Genomic DNA, 19052 nt, shown 5'->3' on the forward strand with positions numbered 1-19052 from the left:
CTAACAGTCTACTTCGCTTTAAATCAGAGCTGGGTTAAGTTTTGTGGTATCTTGGGGCTTTGAGAATTTGCTCAAACTTTCTGTTTAGCTTCACTGCTTGATACTTAGGTGCAGGTTGAAACAAGTTTCAGATATGGAAGTTATGTTCAACTCCAGCTGCTACTTTAAAGTCACTGGCTCTCATAAATTTTCCTCTAAAAATCCTACGTTGGCTTTCTTAGATATATTTATTTAGAAACTCTGAGCTTCTAAGGAGTCTCAGATCTCTGATCTCCCCAAGGTTTTTCAGATCTTGACAGACTCATTGGTCAATCTGTCCAGCCTTTGAGAAGAAACCTGGGACCAACTTTACTTGTGACTTCATTACATACAAGAGCAGCAGTGGATATACATGAGCATATCTCTGTTCAACACTTCAGGATAACTCTTACTTTTAGCCACCTTTAATTTGCTTTAAAGCTGTGATAATTCTGGACGGGTATATAAACTATGTAGAGGGCAAGCGGTTGACTAGACAGTAGTATTTGGATACAAACCCCTTCCTGGGGGAGAAAGGAAATATAATTTACGGTGTTCCATCCCCTGTGAATGTGTTTAGTGATTGTAAATGGTTTACGCTAAGATAGTGATCATGTGTCTGCATAAGCCACGTTGTCTAGAGCGGATGATGGAAGTCTTTTGATGCATTTAGGCTGGTCTCATTTGACTGCTGAACTGCAGTGTCTGAAGTTTTCAGGTTCAATCATTGCTGCTGCCACGCTGATTAATTTTGATGTAATTTCCCTCCCAGTGGCAGCAGCAGCAACAGCAGCAATGAAGGACTCGGCAGGTGTAATAGAAGCTTCAGTTCACTTCACAGTTTCTATCATCTCATAAATTGTAAGACAAAGACCCTTTTTGTCTTTTGCTTTTTCAGTCCTTCTTAGATATAAGATCAGAGGGAAAACTGTCCCACCGTGCCTCTTGTCTGCATTCACAAAAACGTGCCTGGTCATAGCAGGGGAAGATATTTCTCAAAAGAAAAAAAGCACTAAACCCAAAATGGGAAATATCCGAATAGAAATAGGACTTCTGTTCAGAGATGTTGTTTAGTACTTGATTTCGGTGCTTGATGAACTGATTAACATACTGTTAGTCATTCAAGTTCGAACACTGGTTCCCATGACACATTGCTAATGTATGATAACGAGGAGGAAAACCCTTTGCAATCATCCTGTGCACCTGGTACAGCAGCCGCTGACATGACATGTACCTTAACGCAATGAAGCATAAGCCTGGAATAATAACTTCCTTCATGGGAAAATATGCTCAATTAGATGTTCAGAAATCTGAATGAGGGTGGACAGTTCTCAGTTTCAGTCTCTTGTAAGTAAGAATTTATTGGCTGAGATCTGGATCCTTCATGTGTGTCTCTATTATGATCGCTCATTCGTTTTTCTTCCATGACTTTAAATTATTTTGGAAAGTTTTGAGCACTTTTAAGGAGAGGGCTGGAAGTTTCTAAAGGACAGATGAAACCTCTTTCATTTTTGCACAAAGCTGTTTCTTACTTCACTAGGCAAGGAAGCAAATGGTTTTTCTGTTACTTTCCCACTGCTTGCCATGATACAGTACTGCAAGCACACCAAAGATTCAGGACCAGTGTGGTGTGTCACTCCCTGCTTTGTTTTAGAGGTTTATCTTTGTAGTATCCTGAATAGAAAATCAAATGAATAGAAAGCCAGATCTTTGTTTTAGTCCAAAGTCTGCCTACTGTGGTGCTTATTCAACTCCTACAACTGGCAAGTATGGGGAGAAATTGGTTTTGCTTCCTCATTCTCCACGAAACGATTTGACATAAACTCCTCTATAGTTCTTCGATTATGAAATTGTTGCCCAGTATGTTTTACAAGCCCGTTTTTCAAACCCATCCTGTCTCTCTTGCTTTAGGGCAGCCTGGAAGCCAGGATCATCGATAAATCAGCTGATAGCTGAGATTTGATCTATGTGGGATCCCATCTGTGTGGAGAGAATATTTGTTTTTTTGTTTGGCATCAATTTCTAACTGAGAAAGCACAAGCTTCTCAAATCTGTATGAAGTAAAATTTAGTACTGGAAGTATTTTTGGGTAAGAGGTCAGAAAGCTATGAGGGTTTTGCTTGGGAGTACTGAAGAAGCATAGATTATAAACAAATCTTTGATTCTGAGACTACTCACTGAAGCAATTTTGTATTTTATCATAGTGTCAGTAGAAGCCAAACAGAGTCCTGATATGCATTACCTATTGCAATGTACTTCAAAATTTCCTAAAAAAAAAAAAAACAACCAAAAATCCAGTTCTAGTAGGTGATTGGCAATCTGTGATCTAGTGTCACACTTACTGTAACAAATAACCAAAAGGTTTGACAGGCTGTGCAGGTAGGATGAAATTCAAATGACAGGAGTAGCAGCATACAATGGGTTTGTAATTTGGCTCCTCTGACTTAGTGCAATCAGAGAATTAGAAGTTTGCTTTGCTTCTTGCATTTGCTTCCCTTTTTGGGTTGATGCATTGGTTAGGCTTGCTCTGTGACGCCTCTGCTGTTTTACTGGGCACCTCTAAAAACAAGACCACCATCTGGATTGTATCTTTTATTTTCTTGCACGGAGTGATTGGGGTTTCTGTAACAGGCCACTGGAAGAGGAAGAAGTGAAGCTAGAGTAGAGGTAAACCATAGGAGTAGGAAGAGATGGAGGAGCTGTGGAATGACCACTGTCCTGCAGGGCACAAGAGGGTGCTGTGCACTTAGCAGATAGCAGACTAAACCCCTTCTTCAGTAGTACAGGTTCCTGATGCAAGTGGATGATTAAAGAAGTAAAGCTTTAACATCTTATTAGATAGAAGGCTTTGCAGAATCTCTTTCCTGCTACGCAAAATTGCCTGAAATGTGTGGCAAGTGAATGAAGCTTCAAAAAGATTGAAGAGAATTTCCGTGCTGTGAGGGAAGTGGCTGAGGTACAGAAATAAGCAGGAGCTAAGGAATGAAAAAAGCTGAACAGACAAAATGAAACAGAAAATGTTACATAGAGAAAGACGGATCAGGAAGAAACTCTCTGAAATCGGAGAGCGGGAGAGAGGTGTCAGACCGCGGCAGGTGGCCCGTGATGGCAGGCACTGCAGCGGGTCCCGTGTAGCTAAGATCAGCGCTGGAACGCCTTGGCAGTGAAGCGCTGCTTGCCTGGATGCTGGGGGAGCAGGGCTGAGGTTTGACAAACCTACGGGATACCTATCCCAAAATATCCAGAGCCTGATGGTAATCCCTAGTCTCCTGCCAACCCCTTTGCAAACATCTGAAGACAGGAAAGCTCCCAGATTTGGTGGAGAAATTGCAGTCTGCATAGGAGTGCGCTGAATAAGCTGGGAAGATAGCGCTGCTTACAGTGCTGCCTCTACGGAGGAAATGTGTGAAGAGTACAGGTGAGCAGCTGAGCAAGACGAAGGTCTGTTTTTTGCAGAAAGGAGCGGTAGTTTTATCAAGGGCTGATGGAATTTTTAGGGAAGCTGAGTCTTGTTCCTACCCCTGCCGCTAACATGTTCTTGGATCTTTCACAAATTTTGCCTTATTGTCTGCAGTCTCCCATCTGTGAGACAGGCATAATAACGCTGAGGCATCTTGAAAAGAAAATGTCAGAGTCTGATTCTGTACATTGGATAGAAGAAGGGTGGGTCTGCATAGGAGGAGCCATAGGGACCCCCAAGTCCCGTGTGTTGATAACGTCACTAAATAGAGCTAGATTTCTCTATACAAAGCTATTGTTACTACAGGATATCAAGTCAGTTCTGCTTTCCTGTATGAGGAACAGCTCTATCTTGGCCCAAAAGCCTTAAATGAATTAGGGGCAGAAAAGCAGTAAATTACGGAAAAAAAAAAAAAAAAGAAAATCAGTAAATTTAAATTTAAAAAGCATAAATTCTGCATGAGAAATACCAGTTGCAGTTACTTGTTGATGCTGGTTCATTGAATCCTTACCACAAGATTTTTTTTTTTTTTTTATTCAGAGGTAACCAATCAAACTTCCACTTCCTATGTAATTTAAGGTAAATATTTTAAATAATCACCTCAGGAACTGAATTGGGCTTTGCCCTGGTGATTTATATAGGCAACTGTGCCCATTTCTTTCTGGGTGGTGTTTTAAAAGTAGTTCAAGACATGAAAGCCACCTGCAGCAGGATGTGTGTTTATGGGTGGGATTTAGAAGCTCGCTCAAGGTGATTTAACTAAAATACCTGTAAATTAGAAACAAGGTGTGTTGCAAAATATGAGAGAGGTGTTCAAAGGTATAACCCTCTCTGGTGTGTTCATTTCCTAACAGCATTTCACAGAGTTGCTGATGCTGGAAAGGACATCTGGGAATCTCGTCCAGTCCCCTTGCTCAACAAGAGTCAGAGCAGGTTGCCCAATGCTGTCTCCTGTTTGGTTTTGAATGTCTCTGCAGATGGACACTCCACAAACTTTCTGGGCAACCTGTTCCAGTGTCTGACTACCCTCACAGTAAAAAAACAAAGTATTTTCTTATTTTCATGTGGTTCTTAAATCTGTGCCCGTGGCCTTGTTTTCTGTCAGCGGGTCCTACTGGGAGCAGTCTGGCTCCCTCTTTGCTCCCTTCCCCACAGTTTGGTCTTTCTACATACTTGCTTAATGAAGCGGTTGATAAACTCAAATAACACAAACAGTATTAAGTGCAGGTATCTTGGGAGGGTAGACTGGTTTTGAAGGAAATTTTTGTACCCTGTCCTGGATGAAAGATGCTCTGAATTCAGTTATGAAATATGACTTTAAATAGAGATTACTGGCCTCTTTTTGACCTAGAAATGAGCTTTCCAGAGGTGTTTGTGCTCTAATCTTCAAGACATAATGCACCCAAATACAGTTTGTCTCTTTAGAGGAGTCTTTCCTCATAGTGTATAGGTGTGCCCCAAGCACTAGAGTCCCGTTTGTGTTTGCTTACACAACGTGCACGAAGAGGGAGGGATAGAGTTAAAAACTAAGCTTGTAGCTGGCAGGGGCCTTGCCTTTCTGGGTGTGGATTTGGGGATGTCAGGAAAACACAAGATGCCTTGTTGCGAAATCATCTCTGCTGTCCCATGGGAGACAGGCAGATTGATTGTCAAATATTTCAACACCCTGAAAATGAGGAAAATCTGTGCAGTCTTAACTAACTGAAGATTTGATCCACAATTTGCACTTTTATATGGCCCAACAGGCATTACTGGTGCTGTATGAGAGAGTAGCTGGTTTGGTCATTAAAACAGGAGGGGGAAACCCCCTCACTTTTGAGACAGTATTCCTTGTTGCTACCTTGGGTTATACTTTTGGTTGAAAGATAATGAATCCTATTTAAATAATGTTAATATGCTTGCTCTAAAAGCTGAGAAGGCATTCAGAAACAGCACAAGTCAGCGTTCCTTGTCTTTGGGCTCCCCCCTCTTGCTGCTCTTCGCTCCCTGTTTAACAAATGAAAGGGAAAACAGTCCTTAGCAGTCAAACCAAGAAACCTCCCTGACCCTCCTTCCATTTCTGTAGGGTATTGGTCACCTTGATGTAGGCTCAAGCAGAAACAAAATGAGTGATTTCATCCGGTTTTATTATCTGAAGGGCTTTTTAAGCATAAGCTATTGCTGTCAGAGTCACAGGATCAGGTGTGATTTCCCGTTTGCTGGAATATACAGCAAATATGCAAACAGGCTCTCGGCTTTTTTTAGCTCACAAAAGCAAGGGAGTCCTTTGAAAGATGCTCCGTTTACCCAATCATCGCTTTCCCTTCCACTGTACAGCATTATAATATTCTGTCAGTGTAAATCCTCACATTTGCCTCCCTCCCTCTTTCCTTCAGTCACTCTCCCTCCCCCCTCCCAAGACTGCTGCTATCGGATCTGTGATGATATGTGATCTCCTGGATACAATCACACACACACACACAAGTACCAGCCACTGCTGCTCAGCTGAGCAAAATGTCTTTCTCTTAGAAGTGGTGCTCATCACAGCTTTCAGATCCTTGACGATGTTGCCATGCTTTCCTTTCTGCCTCCTGCCTTTTTCTGTCTTTGTCTGCCTGCTTTTCTTACCCGTGGGTCATTTTTGCCCTGCTGTCTGTAGCTGTATGGACTACCACACCATAGATTGCCGGGATCAAGGACTCCCAAGTGTTCCTAATCCATTTCCATTGGATGTACGGAAACTTCTTATAGCTGATAACAACATTCAGGCGATACCAGCTGATTTCTTTATATTTTACGGAGATCTAGTCTATTTGGACTTCAGGAATAACTCCCTCACCTCTTTAGAAGAGGGCACTTTTAGCAGTTCTACCAAACTGGTGTATTTAGACTTAAGCTACAATAATTTAACACAGCTTGATGCTGGGATATTCAAATCAGCAGAAAAACTGATAAAATTGAGCCTTGGAAACAATAACCTGGTGGATGTGCATGAGGCTGCTTTTGAGAACCTGGAACAGCTCCAAGTGTTAGAATTGAATGACAATAACTTACAAAGCCTAAATGTGGCAGCCCTAGAAGCGCTTCCCTCCCTGCGGACTATACGCTTAGAGGGCAACCCTTGGGTCTGTGACTGTGACTTTGCCAATCTTTTCAGCTGGATACAGGACAATGCATCCAAGCTCCAGAAAGGTAAAGCTCGGTGGCTTTCAGTGCAGTATGTTTCTCTGTCTGTGTGTCTTGGAGGGAAGAACGGTTCTTGGTCAAGTTGTCTGTGTGCTGCCTGCAGTGACCCAAGCTGCAGTTTGGTCAAACTGTAATTGCATGCTTTCAACAAATGAGTCCATTAAAATGATGTTGGCTTCTTTTTAGCATCAGGTCCTCTTCCAAGTTAAGAATAAAATTTAAAAATTAAGCCCTAATAATTTTGATTTATAGCCTAAGCTTACATAGGCAGTGAAAGAGCCTTTTCAAATTCATTCAGCCCATAGCTGGTTCTCTTCCAGACTTCATTTTCTCTCTGGTAAATATATTTTCTACAATAAGCCCTTTGAGCAGCTAAATATTCTGTGCCAGCTCCTTAGGAAAACTGATTTTTCTCTCATTTTACTGATCAGCTATAAAGCTGCTACAGAGGAGTTAAATCCCCATTTTATGCAACTGTGATTGTCAGCCCTTTACTGGAAGTATTTTATTGTCATACTCTGTGTTTGAAACTTTCTTCAGTAGCTTGAGTTTGTCTCTTTTTGTTAAAATAGCACTGCTTCCAATACTAAGAATAAATTGAAATGGCTCGAGAACACCCCAAAATGCAGGGTGTATATAATTCTGGTATTTGGGCCAGTAATTTTCAGAAAAACATGAAGGGGGAAAAAAAAAAAAAAAAAGTATTAAGACTGTCATGTATAGGGAATCCAGACTCTTGCTCCACATTTCCCACCCGACCCCAAAGCCTCTGTTAATCCAGCTTTAGCAGGAGATCATCTCACAGTTCATGCCTCCCGACAAGCACTAGGGCATAAACTCGGGCCACTGAGCTGCCCAGCTGCTCACAGAAGGCAAACTGCTTGGATCATAAAAACTTTGTAAGGGCTACAGAGGGTATACAGGTATTACCTGATGTGAAATCACTCTGTCTGGGCTGTGCCCGAGAGGCTGTGGCTGTGCAGAAGGTGGTGAGAGATAAAAGGCTGGTGGAGAAGAGCTTGGGAGAATGGGTTGAGGTCAGGCAGCTGTTTCTTTGAATTCAGACAAAAAGGGATAAAACCCACAAATTTCAGAGGTCTTTTCTCTCCTTTCTTGATCATCAGGGTCTGTAGTCAGTTATTCAGGTTCTTGTTATGCTCGTGACCTTGGGCAGTATTTTTTTAATATACTAATCTAGGTTGCCCTAGATATTCTTAGCTGTAAAGCAGCTGTTTTAAGGAAGAAGTCATCTGAGGAAGAAGTGTTGGGTTTTTTCCTGTCTGCCTCAGTGAAACTTTCATCTTGATTCTTTCCAAACTAAACCTGAGCTTTTTCTCCCTCCTTCCCTCATGCTTAAGCTAAAGTTTGGTCTGTTTGAACCAAGGATTTTGCCTGTCTCTCATGCTAAATATCAGTTTGTTTTCCATCTCTTTTAATGAATTTCTAGCTCCTTCCCCTGTACACAGACCAAGTCTGTTCAGTTTGCGAGTCTGTCCCAGCCCATCTCTCTTTTTTCTTCCGCTGTGTCATTGTGTTAAAGTGCATCTGAACTTATGTCTGGAAATCTCAGGTGACTGAGCGAAATTTCCCATAGCATTGCCAGTGTTCCCCAGTGTCTTGCAAGCTTAGGCATGCTTTCTCATAGCTCTTTCTCTCATCCACAGTTGTGTTTCAGCCAGAGAGCTAAAAAATTACTAGCTCATCCGGATCTTCCAAACTTTCAGTTAGATTTGATTTGGGAAGACAAGGAGGGAAGGAGAAGATGTTCAAATGGTTGGTTTTGTCAGAGCTGTGCTCCCAGCGTGGCCTAAGCAAATGATTTGCATTTGTTCCCAGGAGTAAGTCCCTTGGTATCTTTGCAGACAGTCATATCGGGGAGATCTAGTGCGTGTGCGCAGGAAAGTGTGCAGAGTCAGTGTTTTCCTTGTTGTGAAGCTGCTGCCCCCAAAATACTGACTGTCCTTTAGCAAACTAGCAAAACATTGTTCACAAAGGTGAGGGCTAAACTAAACCCAGAAAGGAAAGACTGTCTCAATGACATTTTAAAACCAAACAGCCACAACTGAATGCCTTTCAAAACAACTTTTGGGAAGTCAGTGTAAAACTAATTCTTAGAATTACGATTTGATTGCATTTTATATCCAGTTTTCAGTTTTTAATGATGTTGCAACATTATACCCATTAGGAACTAATCACATTAGCATTACTTGTCTGGTTACACTTGTCTAAAGCCACATTCGCTCATCCTTTCCTGGGAGGAGTGGGAAGAGCAACTCGCTGAAAGATTCAGCATTTAGACTCCCTGGCATCCTTGTGATACTGCTGTAAGGCTGGCGACAGAAGTATTCTTGCAGCAAACACATCAAGATAAGTAGGGCAGCAGGCATTATGTCTGGAAATACAGCAAAAGAAAGAGATAGGGATATATTTTCAGGGCCTAAGAAAAGATCTTATTTATCTTGGCTGCCTGATTTTCATTTATAATTCTGCAGTAGCTCAGGCATTTGCATTGCATGGCCTATGCGAATGGGAAACGGCAGGGAGGAAAAAGGAGTTGGCTGGTGTTTTCTTCTTTTGGTTTTCGTTAAGAATAAACTGTGATTAGCAGTACAGAATGGTTCTGTGACAGACTGAAGTTCCCCAGCCTTTAAATGGCAGACTTCATAACCTGGATTTACTGAGAAGGGAAAGTGTGGAAAGGTGAATGACAGTAAACTTGCACCAGTGATTCCCAGTCCTTTCATGAAAAGTGCAAAGCACTGCAAGGAAACGAAAGGCTCTGTACACTGTTATGTTTCTTATCCTGGCTTCGGATGCTTCAGGATGGGTTAGACAAGAAATGATGTGCCAAAGCGAAAAAGAAGCACGCTCCAACCATCTGTGAATGAACTGGGATCCAGGGCTGCCATTTCGAGTCTCTGTATCAGAGCAGCCCCTCAGGATTCAGAACTCGTAGCAACAAGCAGGAGATAAATGGGTGGGAGAATGCATTGCCAGAGAGATTTAGGTTCTGGGCATTCGTTTTTATTCCTCACTTTGAGTGACACTTAAAATAGTTTAATGTGCCCTGTCTGCATGTCTGAGAGAAATCACTCAAACTGTGAACTATTTACTAAGCTCAGCCACTGCTCCACCTTTTAAATTTAGCACTGCAGTAAAATGGCACGTTAGTTAAAGCTATCCTTATTTTTTTGTGAAAGAAATACCATGTTGGTTTGAAAGTTGGAGCTTTGACCGTGTGAAGTGAAATCTCAATAACGGATCCTGAAGCTCTCTACCTCTGTAATTAAGACCTCTGGAGAACTCGGTGATCTGAACAAAAGCCATACTTCAACTCATTAGTTTTGCCAAAGCCAGGTCCATTTTCTTTCTGGCACGCTACCAGAAATAGCTTGTAAAGTTATAACTTAGGCTGACCTGCCTGACTAGCTGACTGGAACGCCTCTTCCCAGCTGAGCTGCCTTTGCACATCTAACTTGTCACTCCACACAAACAGCTGGGATTTGAATCACTTCACAGATCCCAGCGTTTCTTCATCTAACCTAAATTTCTAAATAAAGGCTTAATTGGCAGTAAGCGAATACTCTCGCATGCCAGATTTGCAGGCGGACTTGCTGAAGAAACTGCGCTAAAAGTTTTTGCAATTAAACTCAGCGCTTTAAAACAGCAAACATTTTTTTTTACTCATAAAAAAGATATTAAACCCAGCCTTTTCATCATATTCCAAAAGCAAACCACATTTTTTTTTTCCTCTGATTTGGTTATTAATTGATTAAAAACAAATTAGTGTGTACAGTACAAAATAGACAAGGCAACTGAGGGTCAATGAAACGGTGCTAAGTGGAGAATATATAACAGTTGCTTTTTTTCCTAGAGAAGGCCGAGTGTGCACTATGTGTCAAAATGGTTAACTTACAAACTTATAAATACTTTCTGTAGAAGGATGTTTGATTTTATAGGCATTTGTTAAGCCTGAATGGCAGCATGGTGACCAGGGATTCATACTAAAGGCTTCCCATTAGGAGGAGCATGGAGATTAAGAATATTGGGTAATTTTTTTTGGAAATAGAAAAGTTGTTGTAAGATCTCTGTCCCTTCTAGGATAGGTGTAAAAACTTTCATGGAAGGTTTTACTCCATGGGGGACATGCAAACTCTCAGAACAAAAAATACCTTGAAAGAACAAAGGTCTAAGTTGGTCTTAAATGTGTTATTCAAAGAACGCAAGGAAGCAGCATATCTGAGGTGTAGGCTATTATGTTCTAACTTCTGCTTGCCTATATTTGATCCATCTTCTTCAATTTTACAAAAAGTGATTGACAAGTTGTGAAGTTCTCCTAAAGTGAGAACTGGAGAAAGCAGAAGAGATGAAAGAGAGTTTGCTTGGACTCTGGCAGAAGAAATTAAGAAAAATATAAATAAAATCAAGAGAGGTACTGAATAAATGGAAGGATGGTTATAGGTTGACTTAAATAATTTGGGGGCATAATGTTTCAAAATTTTGAATTTAGTGAAGTTTCCAGAAATTTTACATTCTTTTTTTTTGAGATCAGGAGAATCATCTTTGAGATTTTTTGCATTTTCTGCTTCAATGGGAGCTGGAAATCCTACAAAAATGCACTCAGTAATTTCTCATATTTGGAAGGGTTTTCTTCTGCTTTCAGAGCTTGTTCTGTATCACATGTTATCTTGGCTAAAAATGCACTTTTCCTTTCTTGCCTCATCTCTTCACCTACTTTTTTAGTAATACTGTTTGAAACTGAGGGATCATCCAGCAAAAGGCTGTCTCTGGTGCACTTGACCTACAGAACGAAGGTTTATAAACGGTTCCATTTCAGAGTTTAAATACAAATGGCTTTGAAGGAATAAATTAGTGATAAAAGGTGCTGTACAGAAGTAGTGTGTAGGATTGCAAAAGACATTTCTTGAACCCCTCTGAGGATTTCATCTCGATGAAGGGATTGGATTCAGATAAAATGCATGTAACAAAAAGAAACACAAGTAGTCTGCAGTTGGAGTGCTTTGTTGAGATCTCTGTTGCTGATTTTTTACTTTCTGTGACCATGCTTTGGGCAGCTGTGCCTGTGACCTTGTTTGCTAATGACTAATGCATTTTTAACATTACTTTTAATTAGAGTTCAAGTATTCCTTGGCATGTGACTGTAGTGTCTCCTTTCTGTCATCTTGCCCTCATTTTGCTTTTTACTTTTTTTCTTCTCAGTATCTTTGGAAAAACCTTTTGGGGAAGTTGTGTAGAGTTTCAGGGATTGCAAGAAATAGTCGGTGTTTTTCGTGCCAGATGCAGTGGTGTTTTCTCACCACTCTCTTTTGTGTTTAATACATACTCGGTTTAAGTTCCCCACTGTCCATTGCAAGAATTAAAAATTTTACTGCTCTCTCTTAAAATAATAATAGAAAGACATTTAGCAATTTGATGAGAAGGTTTAGACTGAGCATTTTTATGAGTAGCCTATGTACACTGATATTTCCAGAAAGACTTGAAAAATTTCTCCAGAATTGGCCAGTGACAGAATTCCAAAGAGATTTGTGCTGCCTGTGTGATATATAAAGGAAAGATGTTCTGGACTTTTGAAATTAAAGTAGCACAAGCCTAAGTGAGGATTGGTGCCCCGTGTTAGACTTCCCCGTGACAGGAGGGGTTAGCTGGCAGCGTCAGCACACCATCCTCTGAATGCTAACGTTTCCGTTCACACCACTAGAAGCAGAACTGGTAGAAGAAGCCTGAAGAAGACAGAACTGCGTCCACTTGCAGAACTGTATCCTAAACTAAGGTAATCATGAACTTTACTGAAAAAAAGTTCATTAGTGGCAGGAAATCCCATGTCCCAGTACAAAGGCTGAGGCTAGGACCATGGTTTTCTCTTCATTTGATGAAATGTTGCTCCACTTTGGAAAGTTGTGTTTACAAGACTACATACTCAAAGGGGGGTTTAGTGCCAGTACTGATACCGCTGCTGTTTAACTACTTTCAAGACTTCTGTAGCTAGGTAAATTCTGGTGGCATCTTTCCAGGTAAAGACTGGCTATGCAGGAGGAGAGAAGGATGGCACTGAGGGGAGGTAGATAAAAAACAAAGCAGGTGACAGACTGTAAGCAGCCTTCTGGAACGGGGACCTCAGTCTGAATTCAGTACTAAAGGAAAGCAGTTATGAGATTCAGAAGTGAATCAGTGAGAAGAGTGGAATGTTTTCTGTAAGCCTGTTTAGAAAGAACGTGCCATGAGGTGATCTTCTCTTCCTTCTTGGGCTCCTATAATCCCATTCCAATGTAAGACCTATTACTAAACTTATTCTGTAAATAAAATAACATCTTACTTCATTAGTTCAGGCCTTTATAGTAGCCTTGTGCTCGCTGAAAATGTTAAACATTGTCTTCAAAACAAGGCACTGTAATTACCTGAGAGCACAGGTTTCATTTGAACTTCTCACCTAACTTAAAGCAAGTGAAAAAGCTGAGCATTTTGGAAGTCCTCTTGATTTGTCTTTCTTTCTCAGTACTTATTTATTCATCTGCTATGTAGAGAAGACCGCCTTAACTTTGTGTACGAATATAGAACCAGAGCAAGCATCAGCTAAAAAGGACAAGCTGTTCTGTCCATTACAGCCATTCAGTTCTTCCCCGAGTATCACGCACATGCTAGCACATCACTAGTACAGAACATAATATCCGTTTTTTTGGAAAGGAATTAAAAGCCTTAAGACATTTCACACATTCAGCAGCTTTTATTCTGCTTAAGCAGGAACTCCTAACAGAAATTAGATTCCCTAACAAGCGCATCAAATCTGTTTCTATATATATAAAATACATCATTTGATATCCTAGACATTTTCAGTAAAATGATCTGAATGCCACTCTGTTTCTTCCATCTTAAGGTTTTTTGGAGTACTTCCATCTTTCACGGATTTGAAGATGTGAGGACAGCATTTGCAGATGTGCACCCTTAATGTTAAGCTTTATATTTAGGCATTGGGACAAACTGTTAAGTGCCCTCCAATGTTGATCTTTGAGACTCTAGGGCACTTGGCCATAAAAAGTTGAGGAACGTAAGTCTAGGCTTCAGGGTTTTTTTAGGCCTTACTGTTCTGTTAGCTTGAGGCTATTTCCAATGGAATTTCATATCTCTTCAGAGGCAATGCCTCTCTCACTTCTTATTAATACATCTAATACATTAGTGACAGTGTTTAAGTAGACTAAAGAGAACTATAGCTGGAGGCAAAATACCATACAAGAAATAAAATGCCACATTTAAACATTTCAAGTCTGTCAACTACGGTCAGCAACACGAGAACAGCTAGATTCCACCCAAAAGGGCAAATACCAATTTTACTTTACAAAAATAAAAATAAATTGAAATGGTGTATTATAGTGCTCTTACATTTGTATTATAGATAGTAATGACCACATGTGCATGAAGATCACTTAAATGTTTATGGCTTCAGATATTTTTCTGGATGTATTTCCCATACATACCAGTGTATGTATGAGTGGGCATTTTCATTCTCTCATACTATTGTACATTTCTCTTGATACCTGTTTTCTGTGAACTTGATAAAGAAATTTTTTTTTTTTTTTTTTTTTTTTTTTTTTTTTTTTAACTCAGCATCCAAAATTATGGCTGGGAAATTTTGCTCTGAGGGTTAGCAGACAGACCATAATGTTGAATTAATAATGAATTTCAGAAGTTCTCCAATAAAAGATATAATTAGCATATGTATTAGAAATAAACAAAGATGGAAATACGCAAGGCATCCTCCCAAATAGTCAAGTAGACCTGGAATAAGCGCTACCTCTCGCTGCTTGTCTTGAGCTGGAGGAATATAAAACAAAACTCACAACGCAATCCATCGTCAGTCGGCGTATCCAGGGAAATCCCGTGTCAGCTCCAAGAGCGGGTGGTTTCAATGCCCTCGGTGGTCCAGCCAACGTCCCGTTTGAAAGTTCCTGGTCAAACAGTACCTGTGAGAAACGTGGTTGAATTACAGCTACAAGGTACCAGCAGGATGTTAATGAAACTTGATATCTGGGGGGTTGTGGGGTTTTGAGGTGGGAAGATCAGTACAGTTATAACTTGGGGCATTACAGCGTTGTCAGTGTTTTCATTAATTTACAAGGGAATTACTAATTATTTGTATAAAGACTGCTTTCAGTCTGCATCCATTTCTTGGGAACTTCAGTTTTACGGGGGAAATATTTCAGCCTCTGACTCTGCAAGGCAAGTAGGCCTGTGCATAGTCCTTTACAGAAACAAATGCAAATGTGTATTAGGATCTAGCTGTAGCTTAATCACCTACGATTTATTGCCAAGGTTGGAGATCTAGACTTCAGTGGATTTATAATCCTGTAATGGTAAGGCATCTCAAAGTCATATTGTCATATTCCCTATTAGGGAATTTCATTGAAATAATGACCTGGAATCCTCCTGCATCACTTCTTATAAGCACATGTATCTTTTTTTTTTTTTTCTTTTTAAAACATGCCTCTCCTTTTAACATTATGGTTCAAGAATTCCAGCATTTTCACATTTCCCATGTTACTTAGATGTTCTATTCCTCAGGGTACAGATGCGTATTTTCATCTTATTTTATTTTTTCAGTGTTAGGAGACAAGCCTATATAGAACCTAGCACCTGCCCCTTGACTGGGACTTCAAAGCATTCCCTTTTAAAAGCAAACAACACATTACAGCTTGCCAGTATAGTGCATCTGTTGCTTCAGATGACATAGCAGTAAGTTACATTGTCCTTGGGACAGCTGGTCTGATTACAGATAATGTGGTGGCCCTGACCAAAATAACATAAGCTACATATTTATAACATGCTCACACTTGTTATTTCATTTACAAATTTGTTTGGTATGAACAAGCAACTCTTTGAACATGTTGTGGGAGCAATGAGATATATATAACTATCATCAAAGGTTTTCTTGCTGCAGCTGGGCACTAAATATCAAACTTGAGATACCCTTTACCAGAAGCCTGGCTGATTTTTTTGAAAGAATGAATTGAACAGGTTCTACAGATTAAAAACAAAACCAACAAAAAACCTCACTAACAAAACAAAAAAAAACTTATAAAAAATAATCCCCTTCAAGTGGTTCAAGTAAAGCACTACAGTTAAATGACACTCTCCTGTCCTCTGGAAGTTTTGGTGAGGAACGACAGGTAATTTGATTGAGCCAGTCTATATGCAACTCCTGGGAATCACCCAGAGGAAAAAACCCCACACCTTATAATTATAATAATACCGATCACTTTAAAGAAGCCATCCCTTTGTTTGTTGTTCATGCAGAGGGTGTATGATGGCCTGGGATTACTTTTTACCCCAGCAAAGGACAAAATTGGGTCTACTGCTAGGCATGAATGTGCTGGGACAGGTGGAGCACTGAACATCAGTTCTCCACACACGCTGGATTCTCACGGCAAGACAACCTGCTTTTAAATAATGTAAAGAAAGTAACATATTGCTACGGAGGGAAGCAGATGCCATGGTATTGTTTCTATGTCATCTTCAGCAGACATGCATGTGCCTTCAGATGATGATGTTTTCAGGTAAGCAGTTAGAAGCCCTGGTGCAATAACCACTGCATTAGCTTTGGGAGCAGAAACTCCATGTGCCACCAGAGATAGAGCTGCTGGTCTTACCACTGTTACAAATGAACAGTCTGTTCCAAATTCTCTTCGGAGTCAAAAAAAAAGCTTCTGTTAACTGTATTAGGTTTTGCAATACTGTCACGACACCTCAAAAGAAAAGCATTCCCTGAACAGAAAGCACTAATACATGTTCCCCTCTCCTTCGGCCACTGAGCTCTGCAGTCCTCCCAGGTTGCTTTCTGAACAATTTGAGCAGGCTGCCGTGCGTGTGGATGGGAGAGGTTGGTTCGTTCCTGTCTTGTTGAAAAGATGGTGCATACACAGGGTGGCTGAAACTAAAGCTGGGAGCTAGCAAGGCCTCTGTGCTGGCCCCTGGTTTATGATGCTGTATTCTGCCTGTTGGCATCTGTTAATGACTAATAATTCTGCAAAAACCTGAGGCTAAGCTAGCACATTGCAGTGTCACAGTATAAAGCAAGTCAAAAACTCCCATCTAGTCTATTTGGTTTGAGAACATGACCTAGATTCCAGTACCCATGGCTACATGGAGAGGAGCTTTTTGATTTCTCATCGCTGTATAATCAGACTCAAAATCATTACAGTGCAGATCCTCAGAACAAGAGATACCCTCTAAGTGAGTTGGTATGTTGCGGCTCCTTTTCTATTTGTATTCTGTGCTGTGATGTTAGGTGAAAGCATCTGGGAAATGGGGATAGAGCTCACAGTCTACAGGGTCAGTCTTGATCCATGGCAGAACTGCTGTTGGCAATGGTAATGATATAAGTGGCTCTTATTTTTCCACCCTGGGATCCTGGGCAAATACTACCGTGTTGAGTTATTTCTAGAGGCAAGGACTGCCATATGTAGAACTGCTTAGAACAATAGTTTTCTTCCGGATTTTTTTTTTCTCTGTCTCTTTCTCGTTAATATACCTTTTTTCTACTTCCTTCTTTATGGAAGCTTAGACCTGATACTCCAGCTCATCAGTCCTCCAGCACAGAGGTAATTTTTAAAGCTGGCAGGTGAGGACACCGGAGAATTTCTTTGGCAGTTGGTCAGAAATAGAAAATGTAGAGTTGTTTGTGGTTACCTGTGCATTCTTCCTCTAGACATGCTGTGAGCAGGGCTCAGCTGCTGTGAAAACAGCAGTTCTCATGAGGTCTCTACAGCTATTATAGTGGTTTGTTTTACAGAAACCCAGTTGCATAGAAACTTCTTTTTCTTGTGCTTGCTATGACTGAAATGCAATTTGTTTAGGTGGTGTATTTACTCGGGCCAGGATTTTCTGCCAAATACTGCAATGAACTTTTCTTATTAGCAAGGAACTTCCTCTTCAAATGAATTAGCTGTTATGTTAATTTTCTCGCTGTTCCTCCACAACAGCAGTAACTGCTTTCATTCCTGTCAACATCATGTTGATTTATTGAAATCTGTTAGCTTTTAAAAATCTGATTAAAAAGACAGTGGTCTTGGAATTCCAGCCTATGCCTTCTCACTCCTGCCTTATTTCTCATGGTTTTGAATAGGGAATGCTACCTATTTGTGTCCGCTTTTGCTTGTCAGTCCCATTAACTACTAGAGTTGCTGTTCCCAAGTCTTCATGAAAAGAAGATATGGACTCGGTGAACAACTCTCACTTCTTTCAGTAGGAGGGTTTGTACCAAGAGCTCTGTCACAAGCTATAGAGGGCAATGGTTTGTACTTCCTCTAGCCACCCATGCAGTCACAGGCACACTCACGGGTTCCAGTATGTCAGCTTGTAGGCAAGACATGATATATATGAATACTGCAGGCTTCAGATTTTCAAAAGTCTCAGAGGATGCTTGAAACCGTGTGGCTCCTTTACCTTCCAGGCCAGTTCCATAAACAGGAAGATTCGAAGATCTGCAGAGCAAGTTGCCTCACCATCTGGTATACATCGCTCGTGCACTCCAGGCTCAGAGGAAAAATGCAGCATGTATTCAGGTGGCAGTTTGCCTAGAGGAAACCATTCCGCCTTGGGCATGCTGACTGTTGTCCTGTTCTGGTGGTAGCTTCTATTACGTTGTCAGTGAGAGGAGCATGCGAAAGAGAGAGGGCAACAGAACTGTAGGCAAATGTGACAGACACAGGATGGCTTCTAGGGGTCAAAATTTAGTACAATCATCATTACAAGGTCAAGTCAGTCAGGGTGATAATTGGATCCATGCAGACTTGGTGAAAACTCCCTCTCAAATCAACGTAACAGCTGGGCTGGACCCAGATAAGCAGTTGGCTTTGCATCATTCAACCTAGGAGCCTGGGTTTAATAGTGAAACATCATACGCCATAACTATTCAGCCACAAGAAAAGTGAGATTCGCACAAGCAGATGAAATCTTATCATCACACACTCCATATTTATATATAACAATTATATGGTAGAGCTGTGGCATGGAAGCACCCTATGCACTGTGTGCCCACAGCAATGCAGAGTCAAAAACTGGGAGTCCATTCCATCAGCAGCAGCAGACACAGAGTGAAAGTCTATCAAGTAAGCCAGCAGCTGTTCTTGTGTCATTCATACACAATTCTTGTATGTCCCCTTTACATTTGTATCCTTAATAGCAAGATAAAAGCTATCTTGCCAACAGCCATACAGACTAATTCACTTTGTAATTTGTTCCATTCTAGCCCTGTTAATATACTCTCCTGATTTTCCCCTGTAGTGAATAAAGAGGGAGTTGGGCAGATGCGGTGAACTGTATGCTTTTACTATCTAGTGTCAAACTATATTCTCATTGGTTTTTAAATTAAGATTTTTTTTTCTTTCATAATGAAAAA

General features: G+C 40.7%; 1 protein-coding gene across 5 annotated transcripts in view; it reads left to right on the plus strand.

The window, feature by feature from the left end:
* Nucleotides 1-5853: 5853 nt before the first annotated feature.
* The window catches only part of LRRC38 (leucine rich repeat containing 38), a 47899-nt gene continuing 34700 nt past the window's right edge, over nucleotides 5854-19052 (plus strand). For all 5 annotated transcript variants that reach the window (XR_003399870.1, XR_003399868.1, XR_003399869.1 and 2 more), the window contains exon 1: nucleotides 5854-6649. Coding sequence is in view for 1 of the 5 variants with exons in the window: in XM_026862812.1 (XP_026718613.1) it covers nucleotides 5899-6649 (751 nt within the window). In the remaining 4 variants the exon portion in view is untranslated. The remainder of the gene's footprint in view (nucleotides 6650-19052) is intronic.

This window comes from Athene cunicularia (assembly GCF_003259725.1).
Source record: "Athene cunicularia isolate RWA chromosome 21 unlocalized genomic scaffold, athCun1 chr21_part1, whole genome shotgun sequence".
Lineage (NCBI taxonomy): Eukaryota > Metazoa > Chordata > Aves > Strigiformes > Strigidae > Athene > Athene cunicularia.